Source organism: Pongo pygmaeus, chromosome 18, assembly GCF_028885625.2.
Source record: "Pongo pygmaeus isolate AG05252 chromosome 18, NHGRI_mPonPyg2-v2.0_pri, whole genome shotgun sequence".
In the NCBI taxonomy this organism is placed as follows: Eukaryota; Metazoa; Chordata; class Mammalia; order Primates; family Hominidae; genus Pongo; species Pongo pygmaeus.
In genome coordinates, this window is record NC_072391.2 from 66,794,481 (window position 1) to 66,822,003 (window position 27,523).

Sequence of the window (27,523 nt, forward strand, 5' to 3'; positions counted from 1 at the left end):
AAAATCATACTGCAGTTATGTAACAATATGTTCTTATTTTTAGAAGATACATGTAGAATTATTTGGCTGTAAAGGGTGGTGATATCTGAAATAGTTCAGCATTATTAACAACAACGATCAAAATAATATGGAAAAATCAAATATTGAAAAGTATTAACAATTGGTAAACCTAAGCTAAAAGTATACGGTCTTTCATTGTATTATTCTTGTAACTTACTTATTTGAAATTCTAAAAAAATTTTCAAATAAAATGTTACACGTATATGTCACTTAAGTGCTAGAATTTGTAATTTTTTTATTTTTTATTTTTATTTATTTATTTATTTTTTTGAAACAGGGTTTTGATCTGTCATCCAGGCTGGAGCACAGTGGTGTGATCATACCTCACTGCAGACTCGACTTCCCAGGCTCAAGCCATCCTCAGGTCTCAGCCTCTCAAATATGTGGGATTACAGTTGTGTGCCACCATGCCTAGATAATTTTTGTATTTTTTGAAGAGACAAGAGCCTCACTATGTTGCCCAGCCTGGTCTTGAACTCCTGGGCTCAAGTGATCTGTCCACCTCGGCCTCCCAAAGTGCTTGAATTACGGGGCTTGAGCCGCTGCATTCAGCCTGTAAGTGTTTTTATTTCTTTCAGAGATTTTGTTTCTTATGTTATCTCTCTACTCCCAATGCCTATCATAAGACTTGTAACAGTAAATAGTAAATGTCTGGAATAAATGTAAATATTTGAATCTAGAGTTTGTGGAGGATCCTAAGAATCTTGTGAGATTGCTCTCATAGTGTCAGTCTAACTAGGGAGGTAAAATACGTAAAGTTAAAATTTATAGACGTAGCAGGTTTCCCAAAATAGTAATATGCTTTCTTAGGTACTGCAAAGGGATGGAACCACTGGAGCTCAGAACGGTAGGAGAAGAAGTTTGAAAATAGAAGAAACTGAAGAGGAACTTGAAAAGCCAGTAGGCATTGAAAGGAAGAGGAGTCCTTGGGACAGCAATTGAGGGCAGAATGTGGAGTATCCCATGTTTCTACCACCATTCAGAATCCGATTTTCAAACGAATTCTGTGATGATCAGGATCAATCTGCACTATTTTAGTCTCTACGTGATCTAAAATTAACTTGGTGGACCTGGGATGACCACGGATGTGGTTTTAAACCAGCAGGTTTCGGAGTCGGGGCTGGTGCAGCAGGCTTATAAAGGGAATGGTGGAAAATATTATATGTTAGTGAAAGAGGTTGCGAATGGATTGTGGAGAGCCCTGAATGGTAGACTGAGAGAGTGACAGGATGAAAATGACATTACAGGAAGAGCAATCTCTCAGTTATAATGGCAGTTAAAAAGTGGCGCACAACACTGCACCTTAACCAAACGTGGAATTCCAAAGTGCTGGGACCTCTAGCGGAGAGCAGTTGAGTTCAATTCTATTTTAGATCACGAAGAGACTAAAATAGTGCCGATTGATCCTGATCATCACAGAATTCGTTTGAAAATCGGATTCTGAATGGTGGTAGAAACATGGGATACTCCACATTCTACCCTCAATTGCTGTCCCGGACAGCAATTGCCTTTCTAATCAGCTGCCATGTTTAGCGATTACTATGGGCCAAGCGCTTTACACGCACTCTCATTAAAATAGGCAAACCGGGCCGGGCGCGGTGGCTCACGCCTGTAATCCCAGCACTTTGGGAGGCCTAGGCAGGCGGATCACCTGAGGTCAGGAGTTCGAGACCAGCCTGGCCAACATGGTGAAACCTCGTCTCTACTAAAAATACAAAAATTAGCCGGGCGTGGTGGCGCATGCCTGTAATTCCAGCTACTCAGGAGGCTGAGGCAGGAGAATCGCTTGAACCTGGGAGGCGGAGGTTGCAGTGAGCCGAGATCGCGCCACTGCACTCCAGCCTAGGCGACAAAGCGAGACCTTGTCTCAAAAAAAAAAAAAAAAAAAAAAAAAAGGCAAACCCCTCTGTAAGAGAGCGTTTATCAAGCCCATTTTACTGATGGGGAAACTGAGGAGAGACGGGATTGGCCAGATCACGACCTGGAGGCAGCAAAGATGTAAAATCAGGGTTGGGATACAGGCTGCGCCGGTAGTGTAGGGGATACGAGCTTCCTGAGACTCAGGAGAAAGCCACAGCGATGGGAAGGGAAGCGGAACACTGGAGACCCTAAAGGCCCACAGGCTGAGCGAAGTGGAACCTCTCCTGAGGTGACACCTGTCAGCACCCCTCTTTTGGGCGCCAGTCCAAAAATCGCGGTATCTGCTTGGCGAGGTTGGAGGGACTGAACGACGCTAATTGGTTAGTTGGTCCTCGAACCAGACTTTCACCTGGAGAATCAGGAGAGGAGTGGGCGGGATTTCGAACTGAGCCACTCGCTTCATTGGTGAAAAGAAAACGAACCAGGAACTATTCGGAAGTGTGATTGGCTGTTGCTAGGAACCGTCTCAAGGCCTTATGGGCCCTGGTTACGGAAGCCGAGGAAGGCTGAGCGCGGGCTCTCAAGGAAAGTAGTCGCGGAATCTCAGTTAGCGGTGGAGAGGCGGTATGTCCGGTTCAATGGCGACTGCGGAAGCTAGCGGCAGCGATGGGAAAGGGCAGGAAGTCGAGACCTCAGTCACCTATTACCGGATGGAGGAGGTGGCAAAGCGCAACTCCTTGAAGGAACTGTGGCTTGTGATTCATGGGCGAGTCTACGATGTCACCCGCTTCCTCAACGAGGTGGGGCCTGGGAGGTGGGACGCCTCTGAAGCTGCTGGGGCGAGGGGTGAAAAGGCTGTGTGGAGGGTATGTGGGAAGGAAGGGAGGCTTGGCTGGGGGCGATAAGGCTTACGAAAGGGATCACGACCCTCAGAGGGAAACTGGGGTGGGATTAGGGGAGGGCTTTAGTTTGCATGCATTTCCAGTCAGCTCCGAGTTCTGGTGCCTTATGTAATATCATGTATTACTTATGTGTCGAGCACTTGCTGTGTGCTCAGCTAAACCCTAAGCCATCATTATCTTTGTTTTACAGAAAGGGAAACTGAGGCTCACAGGTTGAGGACTCTCAGGGCCATAGAGTTAATGGCCTAGATCCGTTGAACCTAGGTCTGAAGTGCACCCACATCTGTGCTTTTCCAGTGTGCCTTCTGAAGTAATACCGTGTTTGGTTTTCGTCTTCTAGAGTAGAAGCTGAGATTTCTCTCCACACGCTCCCCCACCTTGATTATGCCTCCAATTTTTTTTTCCCCTAATCTGAGTTAACCTTGAGGCCAGAAAGTCATAAATCAACCTTTTTTTTTTTTGTCTTTGACTCATGTTTTGTCATTTTTCTTAAATATTCAAGACTGTTTTATTTAATCTTCAAGACTGTTGCATTAGATCTCATTTTAAAAATTATCTTTGAGACCATGGCGCAACTAATTTTTTTCTTTTAATTAAGGAAACAGGATAGACTTTTAAAAATTTAAACTAACTTTATTGAGGTGTAATGTACATACGCAAATTGTGCCTATCTAAAATATACATTTTGATGAGTTTTGAAAAATGTATTCATCCATGTTAAGACATAAACCATTTCCATCACTCTAAAAAGTTTCCTTTCCCTTTGCAGTCATTCTCTCCCAACCCCAGGCAACTAGTGATATGCAGCCACTAAAGATTGGTTTGAAGCTTTGATTTTGTGTGTGTGTGATCATTTTATTTTGAGCAATAGATTAATGACTTGTGAAAGTTCATTTCTATTTCTCTGAAGCAAATATACTAGTGAAATACTTTTTCGATTAATTTGGGGCCTAAAAGAGAAATCTCTGCATCCTGACTTTTAATTCTAAAAACTTTTAAAATTTAAAACTTTCCCCCAAAGAACATTATTTTTAATAAATCTTAATAGTGAACAATAATTTAACAAACCCAGAATTTACTAACTTCTTGCATTTGTATGGTGTATGGCATTTTATGCTTTTAAAAGTGCTTTCCGGCCAGGCGCGGTGGCTCACGCCTGTAATCCCAGCACTTTGAGAGGCCGAGACGGGCGGATCACGAGGTCAGGAGATCGAGACCATCCTGGCTAACACAGTGAAACCCCGTCGCTACTAAAAATACAAAAAATTAGCCAGGCGTGATGGCGGGCGCCTATAGTCCCAGCTACTCGTGAGGCTGAGGCAGGAGAATTGCTTTAACCCGGGAGGCGGCGCTTGCAGTGAGCCGAGATCGCGCCACTGCCCTCCAGTCTGGGTGACCGAGCGAGACTCCATGTCAAAAAAAAAAAAAAAAAAAGTGCTTTCCCGGCGGGGTGCTGTGGCTCACGCCTGTAATCCCAGCACTTTGGGAGGCTGAGGCGGGCGGATCACGGAATCAGGAGTTCCAGACCAGCCTGACCAACATGGTGAAACCCCGACTCTACCAAAAATACAAAAATTAGCTGGGCGTGGTGGTGGGCGCCTGTAATCCCAGCTACTCAGGAGGCTGAGGCAGGAGAATCACTTGAACCCGGGAGGCAGAGGTTGCAGTGAGCCAAGATTGCGCCATTGCACTCCAGCCTGGGCGACAGAGCGAGACTCCAAAAAAAAAAAAAAAGGGGGGGCTTTCAAAACAGCTAGTGGAGGGTGACTTGGATAGTAGTGATTTTTATTTTAACAGAGGTACAAGTAACAGGTTCAGAGAGATCCTGGTCATACAATCAATTAGTAGGAGATTTGACAGATCCCTTGATTTCTCTTGTCTGCATAGCATTACTTCAAAATTCTAGCCTTAGCTATGACTTCTGGTGTTTGCTTCATAATAAGTTTCATGCTAAAGCATGGTTCATAATGGGTAGAAAATCAAGTTTTTTGGCTGAGCGCAGTGACTCATGCCTGCAATCCCAGCACTTTTGGAGGCACAGGCGGGCAGATCACCTGAGTTCAGGAGTTTGAGACCAGTCTGGCCAACCCGGCGAAACATCTCTACTAAAAATACAAAAATAAGCCAGGCATGGTGGCACCTGTGATCTCAGCTACTTGGGAGGCTAAGGTAGGAGAATCGCTTAAACCTGGGAGGCGGAGGCTGCAGTGAGTTGAGATGGCGCTGCTGCACTCCAGCCTGGGTGACAGAGCGAGACTTCGTCTCAAAAAAAGAAAAAAAAAAATCATGTTTTTCATTTATGGTTTTATTTCCCTGCATTTTTTTTTCTTGATTGATTCAGAATAGATGGTGAGCTTGGAGGGAACACTCAGCCCTTACAGAGAGCATTAATTCAGTCTCAAGTAATAGTTGCTAACCTGTTTCTTTCTTTCTTTTTTTTTTCCTCTGTGAAGATTCCAGAAGTAACTAACCTGTTTCAACCACATGCTAATATAGCCAGAGACATCACTGATGTGCCAAGGTTTCTCTTGGAGCTTGAGCCGCAGGTCTTTACCTACAGTTTTGTTTTGTTTTTTGAGACAAGGTCTTTCACCCAGGCTGGAGTGCGGCTCACTGTAGCCTCAGTCTCCTGGGGTCAAGTGATCCTTCCGTTTCAACCTCCCGAATAGCTGGGAAAAGGTGTGCACCGCCATGCCTGGCTAATTTTTAAAATTTTTTTTTGAATTGGGGTCCCACTGGCTGGGTGTGGTGGCTCACGCCTGTAATCCCAGCACTTTGAGAGGCCGAGGCGGGCAGATCACGAGGTAAGGAGTTCGAGACCAGCCTGACCAAAATGGTGAAACCTCGTCTCTACTAAAAATACAAAAAGATTAGCTGGGCCTGGTGGGGCACACCCGTAATCCCAGCTACTCAGGAGGCTGAGGCAGGAGAATCGCTTGAACCCGGGAGGTGGAAGTTGCAGTGAGCCGAGATCGCGCCACTGCACTCCAGCCTGGGCGACAGAGCCAGACTCTGTCTCAAAAAAAAAAAAAGAATTGGGGTCCCACTATGTTGCCCAGTGTGATCTAGAATTCCTGGGCTCAAGGGATCCTCCTGCCTGGGCCTCCCAAAGTGCTGAGATTACAGGTGTGAGCCACTGTGTTCAGCCTAATTAGCTATTCTTATTCATTCTGTTTTCTTGTTCATTCCAAGCCTATTCATTCATTCACTTATTCAAATATTTATTAAGCCTTTACTATGTTCCAGACACTGTTCTAGGTGCTGGGGATTTAATAGTGAATAAACAGCTATGCCCTCATGGAAATTACATGGCACAGGAGGCAGACAATAAGCAGAGTAAATAACTAAAATATATACTACGTTAGGTAGTGGTAAGTGCTAAGAAGAAAAATAATACAGGGGGCTGGACACGGTGGCTCATGCCTGTAATCCCAGCACTTTGGGAGGCCAAGGCGGGTGGATCATGAGGTTGGGATTGAGACCATCCTGGCCAACGTGGTGAAACCCCATCTCCACTAAAAATACAAAAATTAGCTGGGCGTGGTGGCATGTGCCTGTAGTCTCATCTTGGGAGGCTGAGGCAGGAGAATCACTTGAACCCAGAAGGTGGAGGTTGCAGTGAGCCAAGATTGTGGCACTGCACTCCAGCCTGGTGATAGAGTGAGACTCCGTCACAAAAGAAAAAAAAAAGAAAAATAATACAGGGAAGAGGACTGTGGAATATGTATGTGGTGTGAGGAGGAGGGTTTGAAATTTTAGCGATGGTGGCGAGATAACTTTATGAAGATGACTAAGTAAAGGCCAGGAGCAAAGTAAAGGAGCTAGCCATGAGGATATCTGTAGGAAGAGCATTCCTGGCAGAGGAAACAAGTTCAAAGGCCTTGAGATGGGAGGAGGTCTGGTATGTTTGAGGAACAGTCAGGGAGGCCACAGTGGTTGAATAGTTGCACATGAGATCAGAATGATCAGGGGAGGGCAGATCGTGTACAACTTCACAGGTTTTAGGAAGGACTTTGGCTTTTATTCTGAAATGGGAAATCATTGGAGCAGAAGAGTGACATGATGTGACTTAATGGCTTAATAGGATTGTTCTGACTACATTGTTGTGAAAGACTGAAGGAAGAATGTGTCTGGAGTTGGTTCCTTCCGGTGGGTTCTTGGTCTTGCTGACTTCAAGAATGAAGCCATGGACCTTCGCGATGAGTGTTACAGCTCTTAAAGGTGGCACAGACCCAAAGAGTGAGCAGCAGCAAGATTTATTGTGAAGAGTGAAAGAACAAAGTTTCCACAGTGTGGAAAGGGACCGGATCAGGTTGCTGCTGCTGGCTGGGGTGGCCAGCTTTTATTCCCTTATTTGTTCCCACCCGCATCCTGCTGATTGGTCTATTTTACGGAGTGCTGATTGGTCCATTTTTACAGAGTGCTGATTGGTGCATTTACAATCCTTTAGCTAGACACAGAGTGCTGACTGGTGCATTTTTACAGCCTACCATTGGTGCATTTACAACCCTCTAGCTAGACACAAAAGTTTGCCAAGTCCCCACTCCACCCAGGAAGTCCAGCTGGCTTTGCCTTTTCAAGAGGACAAGGGCAGAATTGAGGAGCCCAGTTAGGAGGCTGTTTTAGTAATTAGGCAAGAGATAGTGGGTTGTACCAGAACAAGTGTCGGATTTTGGATGTGTTGTGATGGAAGAGCCAATAGGATTTAATGGTGCGCCAGATTTGGGGAATGAAAGAAAAAGGAGTCAAGGATAACACCAAAGTTTTGGCTTATGAGTCTTCAAGAATTGGGTTGCTATTAGATGAGAGAGGGAAGATTTACATTGGTGTTCATCCTTCTCTTTCCAATCTGATGTCACTTTGGGGCCCCTCCTTTAGCAAGAGGTTCCTAATGTAAGTGTCCTGTGTCTGTAGCTTACCATTTTTTTGATTAATGACTGGTTAGAGTGTGATACTGGAGTTTGAATGTGGTAGTTTAGAATTGGTAATATAATTGAATTGTCTTTCCCTAGCAGATTAATTTTGCATTGTTTGAATCAGTGCATTCATGAGTTGTTGAAATCATGAATGAAAGTACTACATGTCAGTATCTTTCCACTATTTAGTAGTTTAGAAAAATCACATAAAAATGATTGTAATATCTTATGACATTGAATAGAAAATATCAAAGTGCATCTCTCTTATCAAGGGTAAAATTTTGTGAAACTTTATTCAGTTATATATAATGTCTTTTTTTTTTTTTTTCTTTTTTTGGAGACAGTCTGGCTTGTTGTCCAGGCTTGAGTGCAGTGGTGCCATCTTGGCACCACTGCACCCTCTGCCTCCTGGGCTCAAGCAATCCTCCACCTCAGCCTCCCAGGTAGCTGGGACTACAGGTATGTACTACCACACCCAGCTAATTTTTTTGGTATTTTTTTGTAGAGATGGGGTTCCATCATGTTGCCCAGGCTGGCCTCAAACTCTGGGCTCAAGTGATCCTCCCGCCTCGGCCTCCCAAAATGTTGGGATTACAGGCATGAGCCTGTAATGATTATATGCCTGGCCTATAATATCTCATGTATATGGTGTTTACTGGATTGCAGTGTAAAATTATTTTCTTACTGGGTATTACAAGTGAAAATTTGGAAGCCATTGACTTGTGTATAAATAGCCATTTGTCAGAAGAGTAACTTGAAATAACATTGTGATATTTTAAAACTTTTTTTTTTTTTTTTTTTGAGATGGAGTTTCGCTCTTGTCGCCCAGGTTGCAGTGCAATGGCATGGTCTCGGCTCACTGCAACCTCCGCCTCCCAGGTTCAAGTGATTCTCCTGCTTCAGCCTCCTGAGTAGCTGGGATTACAGGTGCATGCCACCATGCCCGGCTAATTTTTCTATTTTTAGTAGAGATGGGGTTTCGCCATGTTGGCCAGGCTGGGCTTGAACTCCTGACCTCCGGTGATTCACCCGCCTCGGCCTCCCAAAGTGCTGGGATTACAGGCGTGAGCCACCACGCCCAGCCCTATTTTAAAGCTTTATATGTGTATTTATTTATTTATTTATTTTGAGATGGAGTCTTGTTTTGTCACCCAGCCTGGAGTGCAGTAGCGTTACCTTGGCTCACTGCAACCTCTGCCTCCTGGGTTCAAGCGATTTTCCTGCCTCAGCCTCTGGAGTAGCTGGCACTACAGGTCCCTCTTACCACACCTGGCTAGTTTTTATGAGATGGGGTTTCACCACGTTAGGTAGGCTGGTCTCGAACTCTTGACCTCAAGTGATCTGCCCACCTCAGCCTCCCAAAGTGCTCGGATTACAGGTGTGAGCCATGGCACCGGCCTGTGTTTTTAGAAACTGTCACCATAAATGAGAATATTACTTTAGGACCCATCTCGTAAATGGGATAACATTTTATTAACCCAACAAATATTTGTTAAGTTCTGTGTAGTAGTAGGCCCTGGTGGTGTATAAAAATAAACATGGAACCCCAGCCTGGGCGACAGAGTGAGATTCTGTCTTAAAAACAAAACAAAGCTGGGTGTAGTGGCTCACACCTGTAATCCCAGCACTTTGGGAAGCCAAGGTGGACAGATCACTTGAGCTCAGGAGTTTGAGACCAGCCTAGGCAACGTGGCAAAACCCCACCTCTACAAAGAATACGAAAATTAGACGAGCATGGTGGCATGAGCCTGTAGTCCCAGCTACTCAGGAGGCTGGAGTGGGAGAATGGCTTGAGGCCAGGACATCGAGGCTGCAGTGAGCCGAGATAGCGCTACTGCACTCCAGCCTGGGTGACAGCGAGACCCTGTCTCAAAACAAACAAAACAAAAAAATCCCATGGTACTGCCTTCTTGAAGCTACCATTCTAGAGGAGTCAAAACAAAAACAGACAGATGAAATAATTTTAAATTATGGCACTTTTATGAAGAAAATAAACGAGTTGAGAAAGAAAAATCAGGAAAGATTTAATTTAATAAGAGTGATCTGGGAAAGCCTCTGTGAGAAGATAACTTTTAATTGAGCCGATGGTCATGAACCTGATTTGGAAAGAATACAGAAAAGAGCATTCCAGCAGCATTTGAAGTCAAGCAAGAGTTTGGCACGTTAGTGGGACTGAAAGAAGCTGCGTCTATAGTGAATGAAGGACAAGAATGGCCAGAGAGCTAGGCGGGAGCGAGGACATGCAAGGTCTGGTAGGTAGTTCGGATTTGATCCGAAAGGTAATAGAAAACCACTGACATGTTTTAAGATGAGGGATGACATTGAAGCAATTTACAGACAGTCCCTGACTTATTATGGCTTGACTTACAATTTTTTGACTTTACCGTGGTGTGAAAGTGATATGTGAGTACTCATACAACCATTCTGTTTTTCACTTTCAGTATGGTATTCAATAAATTACATGAAATATTCGACACTTTATTGTAAGATAGGCTTCATGTTAGATGATTTTGCCCAACTGTAGGCTAATGTAAGTGTTCCGAACACATTTAAGTTAGGGTAGGCTAAACTCTTTCAATCCCAATAATTTGTTTGAATACTACATCTTCCGTGCATATACTTATATCTGCAAACATGTATATACTTATATATACAAATATGTATAAATATATACAGAAATAGAGTCATAGTATTCTATTAGTTGATTTGCCTTCGTAGTCGTCATAGTATTTATTGGGTGCTTATTATTCTAAGTGCTTTACATGTAATTTCTCTTTTAAGCCTCCCAACAACCTGTTTTAGAGATGAGAAGACAGGAGCAGAGGAGTAACTTTCACAGAGTCATAAAGTTAGGTGGCACAGGTGAGATTTGAACTCAAGCACTGTGACCCTATAGCCTGTACTTTTTTTTTTTTTTTTGAGACAGAGTCTCGTTCTATCACCCAGGCTGGAGTGCAATGGCGCGATCTCAGCTCACTGCACCCTCCACCTCCCGGGTTCAAGCGATTCTCCCTGCCTCAGCCTCCTGAGTAGCTGGGATTACAGGCACCTGCCACCACATGTGGCTAATTTTTGTATTTTTAATAGAGACGGGGTTTTGCCATGTTGGCCAGGCTGGTCTCTAATTCCTGACCTCAGGTGATCCGCCTGCCTTAGCCTTCCAAAGTGCTGGGATTATAGGCCTGAGCCACCATGCCTGGCCTGTGGCCTGTACTCTTAACCATATCCTAGGATCTGCCTCAATGTTTTTCATGGCTGCAGAGTAAGGAATTAGGTCTGTTTTATAGCTTCGTTCACATTTTAAATATAGTTTGGAAGGATTGGGAATGTGGTATAGGGAAGTTAGAACAGATACCCCTTTCCTGGAACCTAGGTAATTTTTTCATTTCTTAAGTAGGTCAAACAGGTATATAGTGAAAAGCCGCCTTCCCCTCTGCCCAGTTTCCCTGCCTCCTAAAGTTAACTACCGTTGTTTGTGTATCCCTCTAGTTTCTTTTTGCCTGTACAAGCCAAAGTGAATGTAGTTTCTCTTTTTTTTACACAAAAGATAACATACTATGCACACTGATCTGTGTCTTGCCTTTTTCACTTAACTGTATATCTCAGGGATCTTTCCATAGCAATAACTGGAATCCCTCCTCCTCCTTCACCACAGCTGCATAGGATTTATTGTATGGATCATTATTCAAGCAGTATCCTATTGATAAACATTTGGGTTTATCAATATTTTGCTGTCACATTTTTTTCTCTAAACTTAATTGAAATCAAATGTAGGGACAATAAAATGTACAGATTTTGAATGTAGAGTTCAGTGAGTTTTGACAAATGTCTCATCTGTATAATCACCATCACAATCAATATACGGTCGTGGGTCACTTCACAATGAGGGTACATTCTGAGAACTGCATCATTAGTTGATTTTACCCCTTCACGAACATCGTAGAGTATATTTACACAAACCTAGGTAGTATAGCCTACTACACACCTTAGCTGTACAGTATAGTCTCTTGTTCCTAGGCTATAAACCTGTACAAACCTGTAGGCAGTTGTGACACAGTAACAAGTATTTGTGCATCTAAAGATAGAAATGGTGCAATAAAAATATGATATTATAATCTTATGGGACCACCATCATATATATGGTCCATTGTTGACCATATTATGTGGCACATAACTGTATAGAACATTTCTACCAGTGTTGTCCCCATACACACTGATTTTATTTCTAACACTATAGTATGTACTCTTCTGTCTAGCTTCTTTTGCTCAGTATATCTGTGAGATTCATCTATTTTTTCTGTGTTATCAGTGATTTGTAACTTCTGATTTCATTGTGTGAACATACCAAAATTTGTTTATCCATTCACTTGTTGATTGACATTTGGGTTGTCTCCAGTTTGGGGCTGTTATGAATAAAACTGCTAGGAACTGTCATGTACAAATCTTTGTGTGGACATATGATTTTATTCCTCCTGGGCAAATACCTAGTAGTACAGTTGCTAGGAGTGAGATTACTATGTTATATGTCTGTTTAACTTTTTAAGCAACTGCCAGAGCATTTCCCAAAGTGTTTATATCATTTTATACTCCCACCACAATGTAGGTTTTCCAGTTTCTTCACATCTTCATTGACACATTGTATTTGTCAGTTATTTTACTTTTAGCCATTCTAATGGGTGTGTGGTTGGCCAGGTGCTGTGGCTCACGCCTGTAATCCCAGCCCTTTGGGAGGCTGAGGTGGGCAGATGACGAGGTCAGGAGATCGAGACCAGCCTGGCCAATGTAGTGAAACCCCATCTCTTCTAAAAATACAAAGTTAGCCACGTGTGGTGGTGCATGCCTGTAGTCCCAGCTACTTGGGAGGCGGAGGCAGGAGAATCGCTTGAACCTGGGAGGTGGAGGTTGCAGTGAGCTGAGATCGCGCCACTGCGCTCCAGCCTGGGTGACAGAGCAAGACTCCATCTCAAAAAAAAAAAAAAAAAAAAAAGCCATTGTAATGGGTGTGTAATGGTATATAATTGTGGTTTTAACTTGCATTTTCCTGATGACTAATGATGTTGTATCTTTCCATGGGCTTATTGGCCATTTATATATGCCTTTTTATGAAGTATCTGTTTGGTCTTGCCCTTTTTAAAATTGGGTTGTTTGTTATTTTTGACTTGAAAGCATTTTTTTCTAGTGGCTGGGTATTAGCTTTGGGGTCCAAGTGTCTGGTTGAGCTTTCTACTTTACCACTTAATAGTTGTGGAATCTTGTGGAAATAATCTCTGTAAAGGCCCTTTCCCTCTCTAAAATGGAGATAATAGCACATACTTCACAGGGTAGTTGTGGTTGTGACAAGTAATTTAAATAATACATATATAGACTTATTATGGCATATTACCTGGCTTAAAGAGCTCAGTAAATGTTAGTGATTATTTTTGTTTTTAATACAAAATTGCATTTAATATAAAATTGCATTGTTTCCTGCAGCATCTTTTGAGTACCAAGTGGCAAGTGCTTTGAAGGATTGAAAGGTAAATTAGATGGCTTGGATTTGCAGGGAAGATCTGTGCCCAAGTAATTGTTGTGTGAGGTATAGAGTGGCCTTGCCTTAAGACTGCTGAGAATGCAGGCTCTATTTGGTACAATCCTAGGGTATTTCTTGAAAGCTTTGGCGTTTGACTAATAATTCCTACTGTATTTCTCCAAGGCTGGTCAAAAGAAAGTTGATTGTTGCCTGGCCAGTGGAATTAACATTATAATTAAGTTAAATTAATTAATTTATTTGTTTTTGAGACAGAGTCTCACTGTGTCTCCCAGGCTGGAGTGCAGTGGCGCGGTCTCAGTTCATTACAACCTCTGCCTCCTGGGTTCAAGCAATTCTTCTGCCTTAGCCTCCTGAGTAGCTGGGATTACAGGTACCCACCACCACGCCTGGCTAATTTTTTGTGTTTTTAATAGAGACAGGGTTTCACCATGTTGGTCAGGCTGGTCTCAAACTCTTGACCTTAGGTGATCCTCCTGGCTCAGCCTCCCAAATGCTGGGATTACAGGAGTGAGCCACCGTGCCCGGCCTAACGTTATAATTTTATAGAAAGAATGCTCTCTGCCAAGAGTGGTTCCAAGTGGTTAGTTCTAGGGAAGGTAAGAAATAAGATGAGGCAGAATTTAACCTCTACCACTGCCCAGGTGAGGTGACCTGATCAAGGAATCTGCTTTCATTTATTTATTCATTTTGCTCGGGGGCATGGCATGCACTCACATGTGTGTTCGCACTTGTGAGCAGTGTGTGTGCTCACTCCCTGGCTCCCATTATGTTCCAGGCACCATGCTGTGTTCTAAAACAGCCATGAATGGGACAGGCGTGGTCTCTGTTCCCAATGGAGTTTATCTAGTCTGATGGAGAAGAAAGATATTAAATAAATAATTGCAATTGTGATACATAAATATCATGAAGGTACATATGGCGTTGTGAGAATCAGTGCAGTGGGACCTCATCTTGGGGGATAAGGATGTCAAGTTATGTTTGGATCTGCAGACCTGAACTTCAGACCCTGCCAAGGTTACACCATTCCTGGCAGCCAGCTGGTTTGCCTCTCTTAGGTGACAGCCTTTTCTTATCAGGCTCATTCTAACCCAAATGCAAATACCTATAGACCTGCATCGTTTCCTTCTCCTGTGCACCCCACAGGTCTGTTATCTTTCTCTGCCCTGCAGACTGTTTTTTAGGAAGTAGTTTTTGTCCTCTCCAAAATTTTAACCTCCATGTTTTATTTTGATGAGATAACGTGTTTGGCTAGAGGACTCCCTTTTCATCACCAGGCCTAATTTTGTACTTGCTCAATCTTAATGTTTCTAGATTTCATTTTCCAAGTCAGGTGATCTCTAGTATATCTCCATTGTTGTATTTTTATTACATCACTATGGAATTTCCACCCACAGATAATTTGTGTAATTTTTTTTCCAACAAGATTTTTATTCTGTAACTGCCATTCTTCACATTCTCCTCTTTTCTGCCCATCAGTCCCCATTTCCATAGAATTAGTAATCTGGAAGTATTATTTTCCATAAGGAATTTGTCCTCTTCTCTGTTGAAACATAGATTTTCTGTCTGCTCTCCAAAAATACTTAGTAAAGTAAATGAACTTAAGGAAAAGTCAATAGATTTCTCCTACTCCTATCACATATTCTTTGGATAGTTGAACTGGATAAAATTTTTCACAAGAGGACATTACGAAATTTCCTTTGTAGCCGTAAAGTATTTCACTTGATTATTATTGCTTGACTTAGATAGAAATGAATAGATCACAATCATTGTTTCATCTTTTTTGGCAGTTTATAATTTCAGTTGCAGTATAGTTTATTTGAAACATTTCATTTGTAATATTGTGTAACTGCGTACATAATACTAATATTAAGTAGACAAAGAGTCCATTAGTGTTGAAGTACAAAGGCTATTCAGGTTGGAAGAATTTTTTTTGCAAATTCACAAGAGGTTTAAACACAAAGCAAATCCTAGAAAAAAATGGGAAATATCTACTGTCTTACTAGGTTTACTTAATAAAAAGTAGGGAGGAATTTTTGAGTGTCTAGTAGATTTGAATAGTATAGACAACTAATCTAGACTACTGAGCATAACTCCCCCATACACTTCTGTCTTGTTTTGTTAGGATTCAGACAAAAACACAGTTTTAGTTTGTATTAATTATAGATATATAAACCTAACTTTACTCTTTCTTTTATTGGGTGAAATATAGATAACAAAATTTGCCATTTTAACCATTTTTAGTTGTATAATTCAGTGGCATTAATTATGTTTACACTGTTATGCAGTCATCACCACCATCTATTTCCAAAACTTTTTCGTTACCACTCCAAACAGAAACTCTAACCATTAGCCATAACTCCGTATTCCTCTCCCCAGACTCAAGCTAACCTCTCATCTACTTTCTGTCTCTATTGAATTTGCCTGTTCTAGGTACCCCATATAAATGGAATCATATAATATTTGTCATTTTGTGTTTGGCTTCTTTCACTTAGCATAATGTGTTTTGTTTTATTTTTATTTACCATTTTATTAATTGTTAAGCATACAGTTCAATGGCATTAAGTACATTCACATTGCTGTGCAATCATCACTACCATCTATCTCCAGAATTTTTCATTACTCCAAACTGAAACTCTGTACTTATTAAATAACTCCCTATTTCCCCCTCTTCCCAGCCTCTGGTAATCACAGTTCTATTTTTTGTTTTTTATCAATTTGACTACTCCAGAATATAAATGGAATCAACAATATCTGTCCAGTTGTATCTGGCTTATTTTACTTAGCATAATGTCTTCAAGGTTCATTCATGTTGTAGTATGTATCAGAATTTCATTCATTTTTAAGGCTGAATAATATTTTATGTATATACCACATTTTGTGTATCTATTCACCTGTTTATAGGCATGGGTTGTCTACCATTTGGCTGTTGTGGACAATGCTGCAGTGAACATTGGTGTACAAGTATCTGTGTGAATCTGTTTTTAATTCATTTGGACATATCTAAGAGTGGAATTGTTGGGTCATATGGAAATTCCATGTTTGGCTTTTTGAGGAACCTCCAAACTGTTTCCCACAGCAGCTGCACTATTTTATATTCCCACCAGCAATGTACAAAGATCCCATTTTTCGATTTTTTTTTTTTTTTTAATTGTAGCCATCCTAGCAGGTGTAAAGTGGTGTCTCATTATGGTTTGATTTTCATTTCTTTTTTTTTTTTGGTGTGGGGAGTCCCTTTCTGACAGAATTCATTTCCTTAATGACTACTGATCTTGCATATCTTTTCATCTTCTTATTGGTCATTTGTATATTTTCTTTGGAGAAATGTCTACTAGAGTTCTTTGCCTTTTTTAAAATTTGAATGTGAGACGGAGAGAGAGCGAGAGAGCTCTTTGCCCACTTTTAAATTGGAGTGTCTTTGTTGTTAGGTTACAGTTCTTTATATATTCTGGATATTAATTCTTGATCAGATATATGATTTGCAAATATTTTCTCACATTCGGTAGATTTTCTTTTTACTCTTGATGTCCTTTGATGCTCAAAAGTTTTTATTCTGATGGAGTCCAATTTATCTGTTTTTTGTTGTTGTTGCCCATGCTTTTGGTATCGTATCTAAGAATCCATTGCCAATCTCAAGTCATGAACATTTACCCTTATGTTTTCTCTAAGAGTTTTATGATTTTAGCTTTTATATTTAGGTTGTTGATATTTTATATTAGGTTGTTGAGTTAATTTTTGTAATGTGGTGTGGGGTAGGGGTTCAACCTTTCCTTTGCATGTGGAAATCCAGTTTCCCAGCATCATTTGTTGAAAAGACTGTTCTTTCCTCCACTGAATGGACTTGGCATCCTTGTGAAAAATCAAATGGGAGCTCTATCTTGGCTCACTGCAACCTCTGCCTCCTGGGTTCAAGCGACTCTCCTGCCTCAGCCTCCCAAATAGCTAGGACTACAGGTGCCCGCCACCAGGCCCAGCTAATTTGGTATTTTTAGTAGAGATGGTGTTTCACTATGTTGGCCAGGATGGTCTGGAACTCCTGACCTCATGATCCGCCCGCCTTGGCCTCCCAAAGTGCTGGGATTACAGTCATGAGCCACCACGCCCAGCCTGTTTCTATTTTTAATTGTATTTTACTTAAAAATTTATATTATGGTAAAAACAGCATGAAATCTAAGATCTTTTTTTTTGAGACAGTCTCACTCTGTCACCCAGGCTGGAGTGCAGTGGTGTGAACTCTGCTGACTGTAACCTCTGCCTCCTAGGTTCAAGTGATTTGCCTGCCTCAGCCTCCTGAGTAGCTGGAATTACAGATGGGGGCCACCACACCCAGCTAATTTTTGTGTTTTCAGTAGAGATAAGGTTTCACCATGTTGGCCAGGCTAGTCTCAAACTCCCAACCTCAAGTGATCCACCTGCCTCAGCCTCTCAAAGTGCTGGGATTACAGGTGTGAGCTGAAATCTACCATCTTAAACATTTGTTTGTTTTAAAGACAGGGTCTTGCTCTGTCACTCAGGCTCGAGTGCAGTGGTGTGATTGTAGCTCATTATAGCCTCGAACTCCTGGGCTCAAGCAATCTTTCTGCCTCAGCCTCCCAAGTAGCTGGGACTACAGGTGTGCACCACCACACCTGGCCAATTTTTTTTCTTTATTTTTAATATAGATTGGGGTCTTGCTGTGTTGCCCAGGCTGGTCTCCAACCCCTGGCCTCTAGTGATCCTCCTGCCTCAGCCTCCCAAAGTCCTGGGATTATAGGCCTGAGCCACTGCACCTGGCCCATCTTAAACATTTTTAAGTGTACAATTCAATTGTTTTAAATACTGAATATTGAATATTGTTGTGAATCAGATCTCCAGAACTTTTACATCTTACAAAAATGAGACTATACTCATTAAACAAATTCCCTTTTTTTCCTTCCCCAGTGCCTGGCAATCACATTCTACTCTGTGTTTCTATGAATTTACTTTACATACTGCCTATATTTTTGAGATTTAGCCATAAGATGTCACTGTAGTAAGTGAACACACTTGTATAACCACCATCTTGTTCTTCCTCATCCCCAGAGGTACCCACTGTATTACCATAACAGCATAGATTCATTTTGCCTGTGTTTGAACTTTTTATAAATGGAAATTTCACAGTATATATTCTTTTGTGTCTGGTTTCTTCAGTTCAACATGTTGCATTCTCATGTGTTGTGTATGTGGCAGTGGTTCGTTCTTTTTCATTGCAGATTAGTATTCCATTGTATGATTCTATCTCATTTTGTACATACTCTGCTGTAGATGTTTGGGCTGTTTCCAGTTTGGGACTGTAATGAATAATGCTGCTATGGCTGTGTGTGGTGTGTGTGTGTGTGTGTGTGTGTGTGTGTGTGTGTGTGTGTGTAAATACTTATATCTATTACACATTTCTCTTTAGTATATATTAGGGGATCTCATTTGATTTTTTTTTTTTTTTTTTTTTTTAAAGAGATAGCATCTCACTATGTTGTCCAGGATGGTCATGAACTCCCAGGCTCAAGTGATCCTCCCACCTTGGCCTCCCAAAGTGCTGGGATTATAGGCATGTGCCGCCGTGCTTGGCCTTCATTTGATTTCTTTTTAATGGAAATTTTTATTGAGATAATTGTAGATTCATACGTAGTTGTAAGAAATGATAGAGATCCTTTATACTCTTCTCCCATTTGTAACATTTTGCAAGACTTTAGTATGGTATCACAACCAGGATATTGACATTAATACAGTCCACAGATATTATTCTGATTTCCCAGTTTTACTTCTCTTTTTTTTTTTTTTTTTTTTTTGAGACGGAGTCTTCCTATGTTGCCCAGGCTGGAGTGCAGTGGCGCAATCTTAGCTTACTGCAACCTCCGCCTCCCGGATTCAAGCGATTCTACTGCCTCAGCCTCCTGAATAGCTGGGACTTACAGGCACATGCCACTACGTCCAGCTAATTTTTTGTATTTTTAGTAGAGACAGGGTTTCACCATGTTGGCCAGGATGGTCTCGATCTCCTGACCTCGTGATCCGCCCACCTTGGTCTCCCAGAGTGCTGGGATTATAGACGTGAGCCAGAACGACTGGCCTTACTTCTCTTTGATTTATTTCTTAAAGAGAAAGCGAGATGGTTTAATTTGTAGTCAAGAGTCATTTCTTCTTGATTACAGTGCTCAATATGCAAATTTCATCTACCTGTTGATACAGAAATGGTACCCTGCCACTTCCCTGGACATTTATTCCAGACAGAAAAATTCCTGTGCAACCCTCACCTACATGTCTGCCAGCAGTTGATCTCTCTGCCTTCTTAAAAAGTTATGTAAACTCTTATCTAGAATATCTGGGGTTTTTAGTTCAACTGACTGGACATATACAGTATAGAAACTCATTTTTTTTCAGTGGGTTTGATAATATTCTTAACTCTAGATCAAGAACTTCCCATTACTTAACCTGTCTTTGATGATCCTGAAAGTTCCCTAGATGGGAAATAGATCTAGCAGTATGTCAAGGTCACTAATTTTCCCTGGATGGTATTAAAATATATAGAAGGTTTGCTACGTCTCCTGGCTCTGGATAATCCGTCTGAAAAGAGTTTGTGTGAATGAAGGTTTCACATATTTGCTCTCATGTCATCCTGTAGTCTCAAAATGAACAATACAGGGAGATTCATTTTGCTTATCTATAGTTTCTAAATTTTTGGTAATGAAAATTATTACTTTTGTAAAGAAAGTTATAAAAATACTAACACAATTAAATATAAAAATGCAGGGTGCTTGGATCCCAAGAAAATAGGAGCTTACTGTGATTAAAAGTCAGACTGCATATAATAATTAGTTATAATTAATAATGCTTTTTCTTTTTTTTGTTTACATGAAATCTTTCAGAAAATAATAATGCTTTTTCAAAGGTTGAATTTTTGGTAAACGTTTATATTTTGGCTAGCTTAAGTTTTTCCCTTTCTCTGCCTCTCATTTCTAGAGTCACCAGAAGGAAGATGTAAAACATCTTTTAAATGGCTCTTTCCCTGTAAATCATCCAGCACACACCCTTCATTTTTTCTAGTTTCAGGCATAAAGGGAAACCTGGCTCAGATAAGAATGATCCTTGCTGCATGCTCAGTGGCTCATATATCTTTATTTTTAAATTATTATTTTTAATTTTTTAATATTTATGTATTTTTAATTTTTTTAGTGGCGGGGTCTCACTCTGTTGCCCAGGCTGCAGTGCAGTGGTGCCACGCCTCGAATTCCTTGGCTCCTGGGTGATCCTCCTAATTCAGCTTCCTGAGTAGCCAGGACTACAGGCCACTGTATAATTGCCTGTATACATTTTTTAATTTAAAAAATTTTTTTTGTAGAGAACAAGGTCTTGCTTGGTTGCCCAGGTTGGTCTTGAATTCCTGGCCTCAAGCAGTCTTCCTGCCTTGGCCTCCCAAAGTGTTGGGATTACAGGTGTGAGCCACTGTGCCTAGCTATCCTTTTTTTTTTTTTTTTTTTTTTTTTTCTAATTCTGAGAGGCTCTAGCTCAAACACAAGTTAGCAGGTTAAGGGCTACTCAAAGTTCTGGCAGAGGTAATCTTTACTGCTTGGCCTTCAAAAAATAGAGGTTTATAACTCTTTTTTTATTTTTTTTGTGACAGAGTTTCACTGTATTGCCCAGGCTGGAGTGCAGTGGTGCGATCGTGGCTCGCTGCAACCTTCGCCTCCCGGGTTCAAGTAGTTTTCCCGAATAGTTGGGATTACAGGTGAGCGCCAGCATGCCCAGCTAATTTTTGTACTTTTAGTAGAGACAGGGTTTCACCACGTTGGCCAGGCTGGCCTCAAACTCCTGGCCTCAAGTGATCCGCCCTCTTCAGCCTCCCAAAGTGCTGGGATTACAGGCGTGAGCCATGGCACTTGGTCTTGTAACTCCTTTTTGAACATACCTTCAAAGTGAAGGTCTTTGCCCATCAGCTCTTTGACATCGTCTGGTGTCCACTGGTGACCCATCAGCTCCAGAACTTTCTACTTTGTCTTGGAAGCTTTGCTGGTTTCTGTGGGCATCGCCATGGCTGCTCTGGTCATCTGCTCCTGCCTCATTTCTTATTGGTCAGTTGCCATTATCTTGGCCCAGAATCACAGTAAATTCTCTGAAGCCCAAATACGTTGAGGAAATACCAGGATGCAGAACTCATTCAGGGTGGATCTAATGTGAGTAGTTTGATAACTTGCTGCAGCATAGGCTTAAAACCAGAGGGTCGGCTGGGCGCAGTTGCTCATGCCTGTAATCCCAGCACTTTAGGAGGCCGAGGCGGGTGAATCACCTGAGGTCAGGAGTTCGAGACCAGCCTGGCCAATGTGGTGAAACCCTCTCTCTACTAAAAACACAAAAATGAGCTGGGCATGGTGGCAGGCACCTGTAATCTCAGCTACTTGGGAGGCTGAGGCAGGAGAATCGCTTGAACTTGGGAGGCAGAGGTTGCAGTGAGCCGAGATTGTGCCATTGCATTCCAGCCTGGGCAACAGAGTGAGACTCCGTCTCAAAACAAACAACAACAACAACAAAAAACAGAGGGTCAGTGGAAATAGGACTTTGGTTGCAACAATGCCTGAGTATGTCATGTTGATCCATTCACAAGAATCATAGGGATGACGTTTGTTATATTTCCTTTCATCATGCCTGAGAGCATAGTGGGAGGAAGTGGTGATATTTTTATCCTCTGGGTTGTTGATGTAATATTCTCATATCAAGAAAAGACTTTTTGGGAATGTAATTTCCATTTTCACTGAAGGCTCTGCTTCAAATTAGGACTTAACTGTCAGATACTTGCTCCTGGGTGAGCTTCTTGTCACTCTGTACCAGGATGAACATGTAGTGGCAGATCATGTCTGAGAAGAAGCAGATGATAAATATGGGCGGGACCATCCAGTGGCTGATGCTGGAGTTGGACAGTAGCTCCTACCCTCTGTCTTCACTGAGAGCTGGTTTGGCTTCTCCTGGGGTGCCGGGGCTCTTTGGGTTTTCGTCAAGGCCTTCTCATGCTCCTCAGCCTGGGCATTATCTTGGCCTAAGACTGGCCAGGACCCTGCTATAGCCTCGGGCCTAGTGCACTGATTCCAGCTCCTCCAGCTGGGCTGCCAGTGGCCCCCGGCAGCCCTGCATGCATTTGATTTTCACTAACTCTATCTGGAGACTATAGAGTTCTAAACAGAAACCAAGAGCTCCCTGACGTCTTTTTGCTTGTTCTAAGCCATCTCTATTAAGACCATATTTTAGAGTGAAAGTTATTAAACCAAAGAATTTTGTTTGATCACTCTGACCCCCACTTGCTTCAGTGAAAAAAAAAAAAAGCAGGCTATAAAACATGTACTACATGAATTCACTTTGTGAGAACACAAAAAACTTTTATTTATCACTGCCTACCACACAAAATAGTAAGGATTCAATAAAAAATTGTAGACTAATGGCTGAAATGATTGAAAGAATACACAGGAAAAATGAAATTTTATGCACCAAATTGTTAACTGGACTTATTTCTGTTCCAGGACTCTAGTTGATTATTCTTTTTTCCAAGTTTACCACAGCGAATATATAATTTTTACTTAATATTTTAAAAAGTGTTGTGCTTTCTCTTGTTTATAAGTGGTGAGAGACTGATGAAAGTGAAAGTACTTGTAGAAAGAACTGTGTAGCAAGTTAAAAATTCAGTCATTCCCTGAAATGTTGTAATCTACTAAGGAGTTTTATTGTCCTTTTACTCTGAAAGGCAACACAATAGTTGGGAAGTGTCAAAAGGAAAAAATATCATCCATAGTTTAGGTATATAGAACAAATTGGGACATAATTCCAGAACTGATGACTTAGTTCCACAACAAAGAACAGTTTCAGATATAATAACCTGAGAGTTTCAGATATAATAACAAGTGAATCGTGGCTGTCTTACTTTTGCTGTAAAATAGCATTCTTAAATACTGGGATGTGAGACCCACTCACTGGGTGAAGACCTTTTAGGAGATAAAAACAGAAGTTATCCTTATCCTCAGGGAGCTCATAGGCTGGTGACTATGACTGGGAAGTAACACTTACAGTTTTTATACTTCAATTGAATTAACATTTATTTAAAATAGGAATGATAATTTATTCCTGCTGAAATGGTTGTTATAAAAAGTAAAAAGCATTAATATTTCAAAAATACAAATTTCGATGTATTAAATAATATAAATTCTAAATTTGCTAATTTAAGTAAATGTTTTTTGAGTATTTAAGTCAAGGACTGTGCTAAATATAATTTTACAAAATGATTAATTTTCTGAGTAAGTAATGCTTTATTTGGTAAAACAATTTCAGAGGCTGGGCATGGTGGCTCACACCTTTAATCCCAGCACTTTGGGAGGCCGAGGCGGGTGGATCACCTGAGGTTGGGAGTTCAAGACCAACATGGAGAAACCCTGTCTCTACTAAAAATACAAAATTAGCTGGGCATGGTGGTGCATGCCTGTAATCCCAGCTACTCGGGAGGCTGAGGCAGGAGAATCACTTGAACCTGGGAGGCAGAGGTTGCGGTGAGCTGAGATTGTGCCATTGCACTTCAGCCTGGGCAACAAGAGCGAAACTCCGTCTCAAAAAAAAAAAAAAAAATTTCAGAAGAGTATGTGGTGAAGTCTTCCTTCTACCCTATCTCCCAGCCACTAGGTTCTTTCACCATTTTCAGAGATATTTTATGCATGGGTATAAATATGCATATATGTATCTTCATTTAAAAATTGTAGATGGTATTATATTATGCTCTTCTGGAGTACAAAGTGTTTTATATGCTTATCTCATTTAATATGTACAATAGTTGTCAAGACAGGTACTCATTAATATTTCCATTTTACAAGTAAGGAACTAAAGACATCTCAGTTTCTTAATAACTTGTGCAGGGTCACAGAGCTGATAGTTATATAATCTACTTCCTGAGGCACTACTTTATATAGTTAACTTATTTATTTATTCATTTATTTTGAGTCAGAGTCTCGCTCTTTTGCCCAGGCTGTAGTGCAGTGGTGTGATCTTGGCACACTGCAACCTCCCCCTCACAGGTTTAAGTGATTCTCCTGCCTCAGCCTCCTGAGTAGCTGGGACTGCAGGCACCCGCCACCACCATGCCTGGCACTTTTATTTTTAGTACAGACAGGGGTTCACCAAGTTGGCCAGGCTGGTCTTGAACTCCTAATCTCAAGTGATCTGCCCGCCTTGGCCTCCCTAAGTGCTGGGATTACAGGCATAAGCCACCGTGCCTGGCCTAGTTAACTTTTTAATTTGAAACAATTTCAAAGTTACAGAAAAGTTGCAAGAATAGAATAAAGAATTGCATATACCCTTTGCCTGGAGTCCTCAGTCAGGTTTCTGAAGCTATCTCAATAATATTGGCAAAAGGAACCAACCTAGGATCACACATTGTTCCCAGTTGTCATGAATCTCTAGCCTCCTTCAATCTGGAACAGTTTCTTCACTCTTTCTTTGACTTTCATGACTGTGGTATCTTTAGAAATCACAGGCCAGACCTGTCCAGAGAGATTTTGTAGAATATTTCTAAATTTGTGGTTGTCCTAGGTGTCCTCACAGAAATCCCCATATGATGCATTTTTGACCACAGTATCACAGAAGTTATGCTGTGTTCTTCCCATTGCATCCTGTCAGGCAGCACATAATGTCAATTTGTTCCATTCTTTCTATTACAGGGAGAAAGGAAGAAAGGGTTATGGGAAAGTAACTTGTTGGTTTGCTTTTCAGAGAACCCTCGGTTGAGTAAATATCTTTTCCTTGTAGCACCCTGGAGGAGAAGAGGTTCTGCTGGAACAAGCTGGTGTAGATGCAAGTGAAAGCTTTGAAGATGTAGGACACTCTTCTGATGCCAGAGAAATGCTAAAGCAGTACTATATTGGTGATATCCATCCGGTAAGAACTGTCAGAGATGGGAGCCCTTATGCAGAGAAAACTACTCAACAGCTGCAGAACAGAATGAAGAAATGAATTATTAGCCGGGCGTGGTGGTTCACACCTGTTATCCCAGTACTTTGGGAGGCCAAGGCAGGCGGATCACTTGAGGTCAGGAGTTCGAGACCAGCCTGGCCAATATGGTGAAACCCCACCTCTACTAAAAAATACAAAAATTAGCCGGGTGTGGTGGTGCACACTTGTAATTCCAGCTACTCAGGAGGCTGAGGCACGAGAACTGCCTGAACCTGGGAGGCAGAGGTTGAAGTATGTCAAGATTGCACCACTGCACTCCAGCCTGGGTGAAAGAGTGAGACTCTGTCTCCAAAAAAAAAAAAAAAAAAATTAAAAATTAAAATGGAAATTCATTCAACCTAGCCATCAGGCTAAATTTTCTCCAAAATTGTCTAGTCTTACTGTGCTAGGATATAGCTTCTTTGCCAGGTAGCACATGTAATATCTCTAAAAAGCTAAGGGAACTGATTCTGGATTATTTTTATGTGTTGATTTATTTTTGTAATGCAGTTAATAACACCTTTACCTAAAATAGTGGTTTGCTTGTTTTTGCAAGCTCCTTGCTAAAGGTAGTAATTATGGACTTTTAAAACTATCCATATATACCATTCTAACAAGGGACCCTGATATGCTCAGAGTAGGGGTATCTTTCTGTGGATCCTCAGATCTCCCAGGGGATTCACTATCACCAGAATATAGTCTCATGTTCCAAAGTTAGAAACAAGCATATAGTGAGAATTCATTTGGATATGTCTTAAAATATTATTTGTTTTCCTTTTTTTAACAGAGTGACCTTAAACCTGAAAATGGTAGCAAGGTAAGAAGTCATCGGTTTGTCTTGTGTTTATATTTCTGTTTACTCAAGTAGAACTGCTTTTTGAAACATTTTTTCTTAACAAGAAAAGTTACAAAGTATTTACTTTTTCCCCAAGCAAAAATCCTATTTTTCAGGAATTTGGACTCAGTATCATCTCAGGAAATAAAGAATAGCTGAGTCTTGAACAGTAGGAAACATTTTGCTAATGCTTCTATACACTTTTTTTTTTTTTTTTTTAACTGAAACTCCAAAGCTATGCCCTGTGTGGTTTTGAAAGAAATTAGTTTATGGGTTCAGTTGTAGAAAAATACTTTGCTTTTACATTATGTAGAACAAGTGATAATCATTGTTTCTGTGTTGGAAAAAAATAATTGCAAAGTTGTTTTGTTTCTTATAGGTTATCTTCTTTATCTGTAATACAGAGGCCTTTCTGTACTTATTTTCCAAATTTAATTCTTTTATCCTGTAGGCTCAAATAGGCCCACACCCTTCCCGGTTACTTAGTAATACAGCAGAAACAAAAGACTAAGTATTTGAGTGTTTGAAAACTTTAATGTGTACTGCATTGCATACCAGGAAGAAAATATGGAACCATTTTCTGCCTCCCACATGCTAGGTGGTTAATTTCCCTTATTCCCTAACAATTTTCCTTAATTTCTGTCCTTCAGATAGCTGTTACACAAAACTCTAATTTAAAGGGACAGCAGTTTAGGTGCCACCTAGAACATAGGAAAGTGATGCTGCCTCCCTTCCATTTTCTTCCTCCTTGCTGCTTGCTTCCCATTCCTCATTGAGCCGGAATTACTGAATAGGTTTGACACAGCAATTAAAGTTGGCCTAGACACAAGAATTCTGTTAACTCAAGAGATTGCTTGCTTAACAGTGTCTGCCATCTGTTGCCCTGCAATCCAGAGTGTTTGTGTAAATTAACTCTTCCATCTTGCTAGACTGCTACTCTGAACTATTGAATTGTTACTGAAAGGGGAATGAAATGGTTCTTAAAACACTTTGTAACAACTGTTGGTTGTTTGTCCTCTCCTAACACATGTACTATCCATTCTTGAATCCTTAAAAAAAAAATTAAATAGTTCAAAACAGTATTCTGTAAAAAGTTTTCCTCCTGTCTCCAGCTCTCAGTGTCTTAGTTCCCCTTCCCTGGAGGTAACCAGCCATCATTTTTTGTTGTTGCTTACTCTTAATAACTTGTGTTATTACGGTAAAATTTGAACTAAGCGTGGTCTTGATTTGTATATTGAACATGTCCAGAAAATACCACTCTCAGAGGTCAACATCTGATTCAAGGGATATAGGAGCCATAACACATTTCTGCACAGCAACTATGAGAGCATCTTTTATATTAAAACAATAGAAAAAATATGTTTGCAATTACAATGTCTACAAGTCTACAGATTGCTTCTTTTTGCTGTTCTTTCTTGGTAGTACAGTTAGGACCATTCTTAGGAATGTAGAA

General features: G+C 41.0%; 1 protein-coding gene and 1 pseudogene across 1 annotated transcript in view; one reads left to right on the plus strand and one right to left on the minus strand.

The window, feature by feature from the left end:
• Nucleotides 1-2,126: 2,126 nt before the first annotated feature.
• LOC129015690 (cytochrome b5 type B) overlaps nucleotides 2,127-27,523 on the plus strand; it is a 40,006-nt gene continuing 14,609 nt past the window's right edge. Inside the window, exons 1-3 of the mRNA XM_054454140.2 lie at nucleotides 2,127-2,720; nucleotides 25,053-25,181; nucleotides 26,023-26,052. Coding sequence (XP_054310115.1) covers nucleotides 2,547-2,720; nucleotides 25,053-25,181; nucleotides 26,023-26,052 — 333 coding nt within the window. The 5' untranslated portion in view covers nucleotides 2,127-2,546. The remainder of the gene's footprint in view (nucleotides 2,721-25,052; nucleotides 25,182-26,022; nucleotides 26,053-27,523) is intronic.
• On the minus strand, nucleotides 19,685-22,403 carry LOC129016027 (ER membrane protein complex subunit 3-like; annotated as a pseudogene).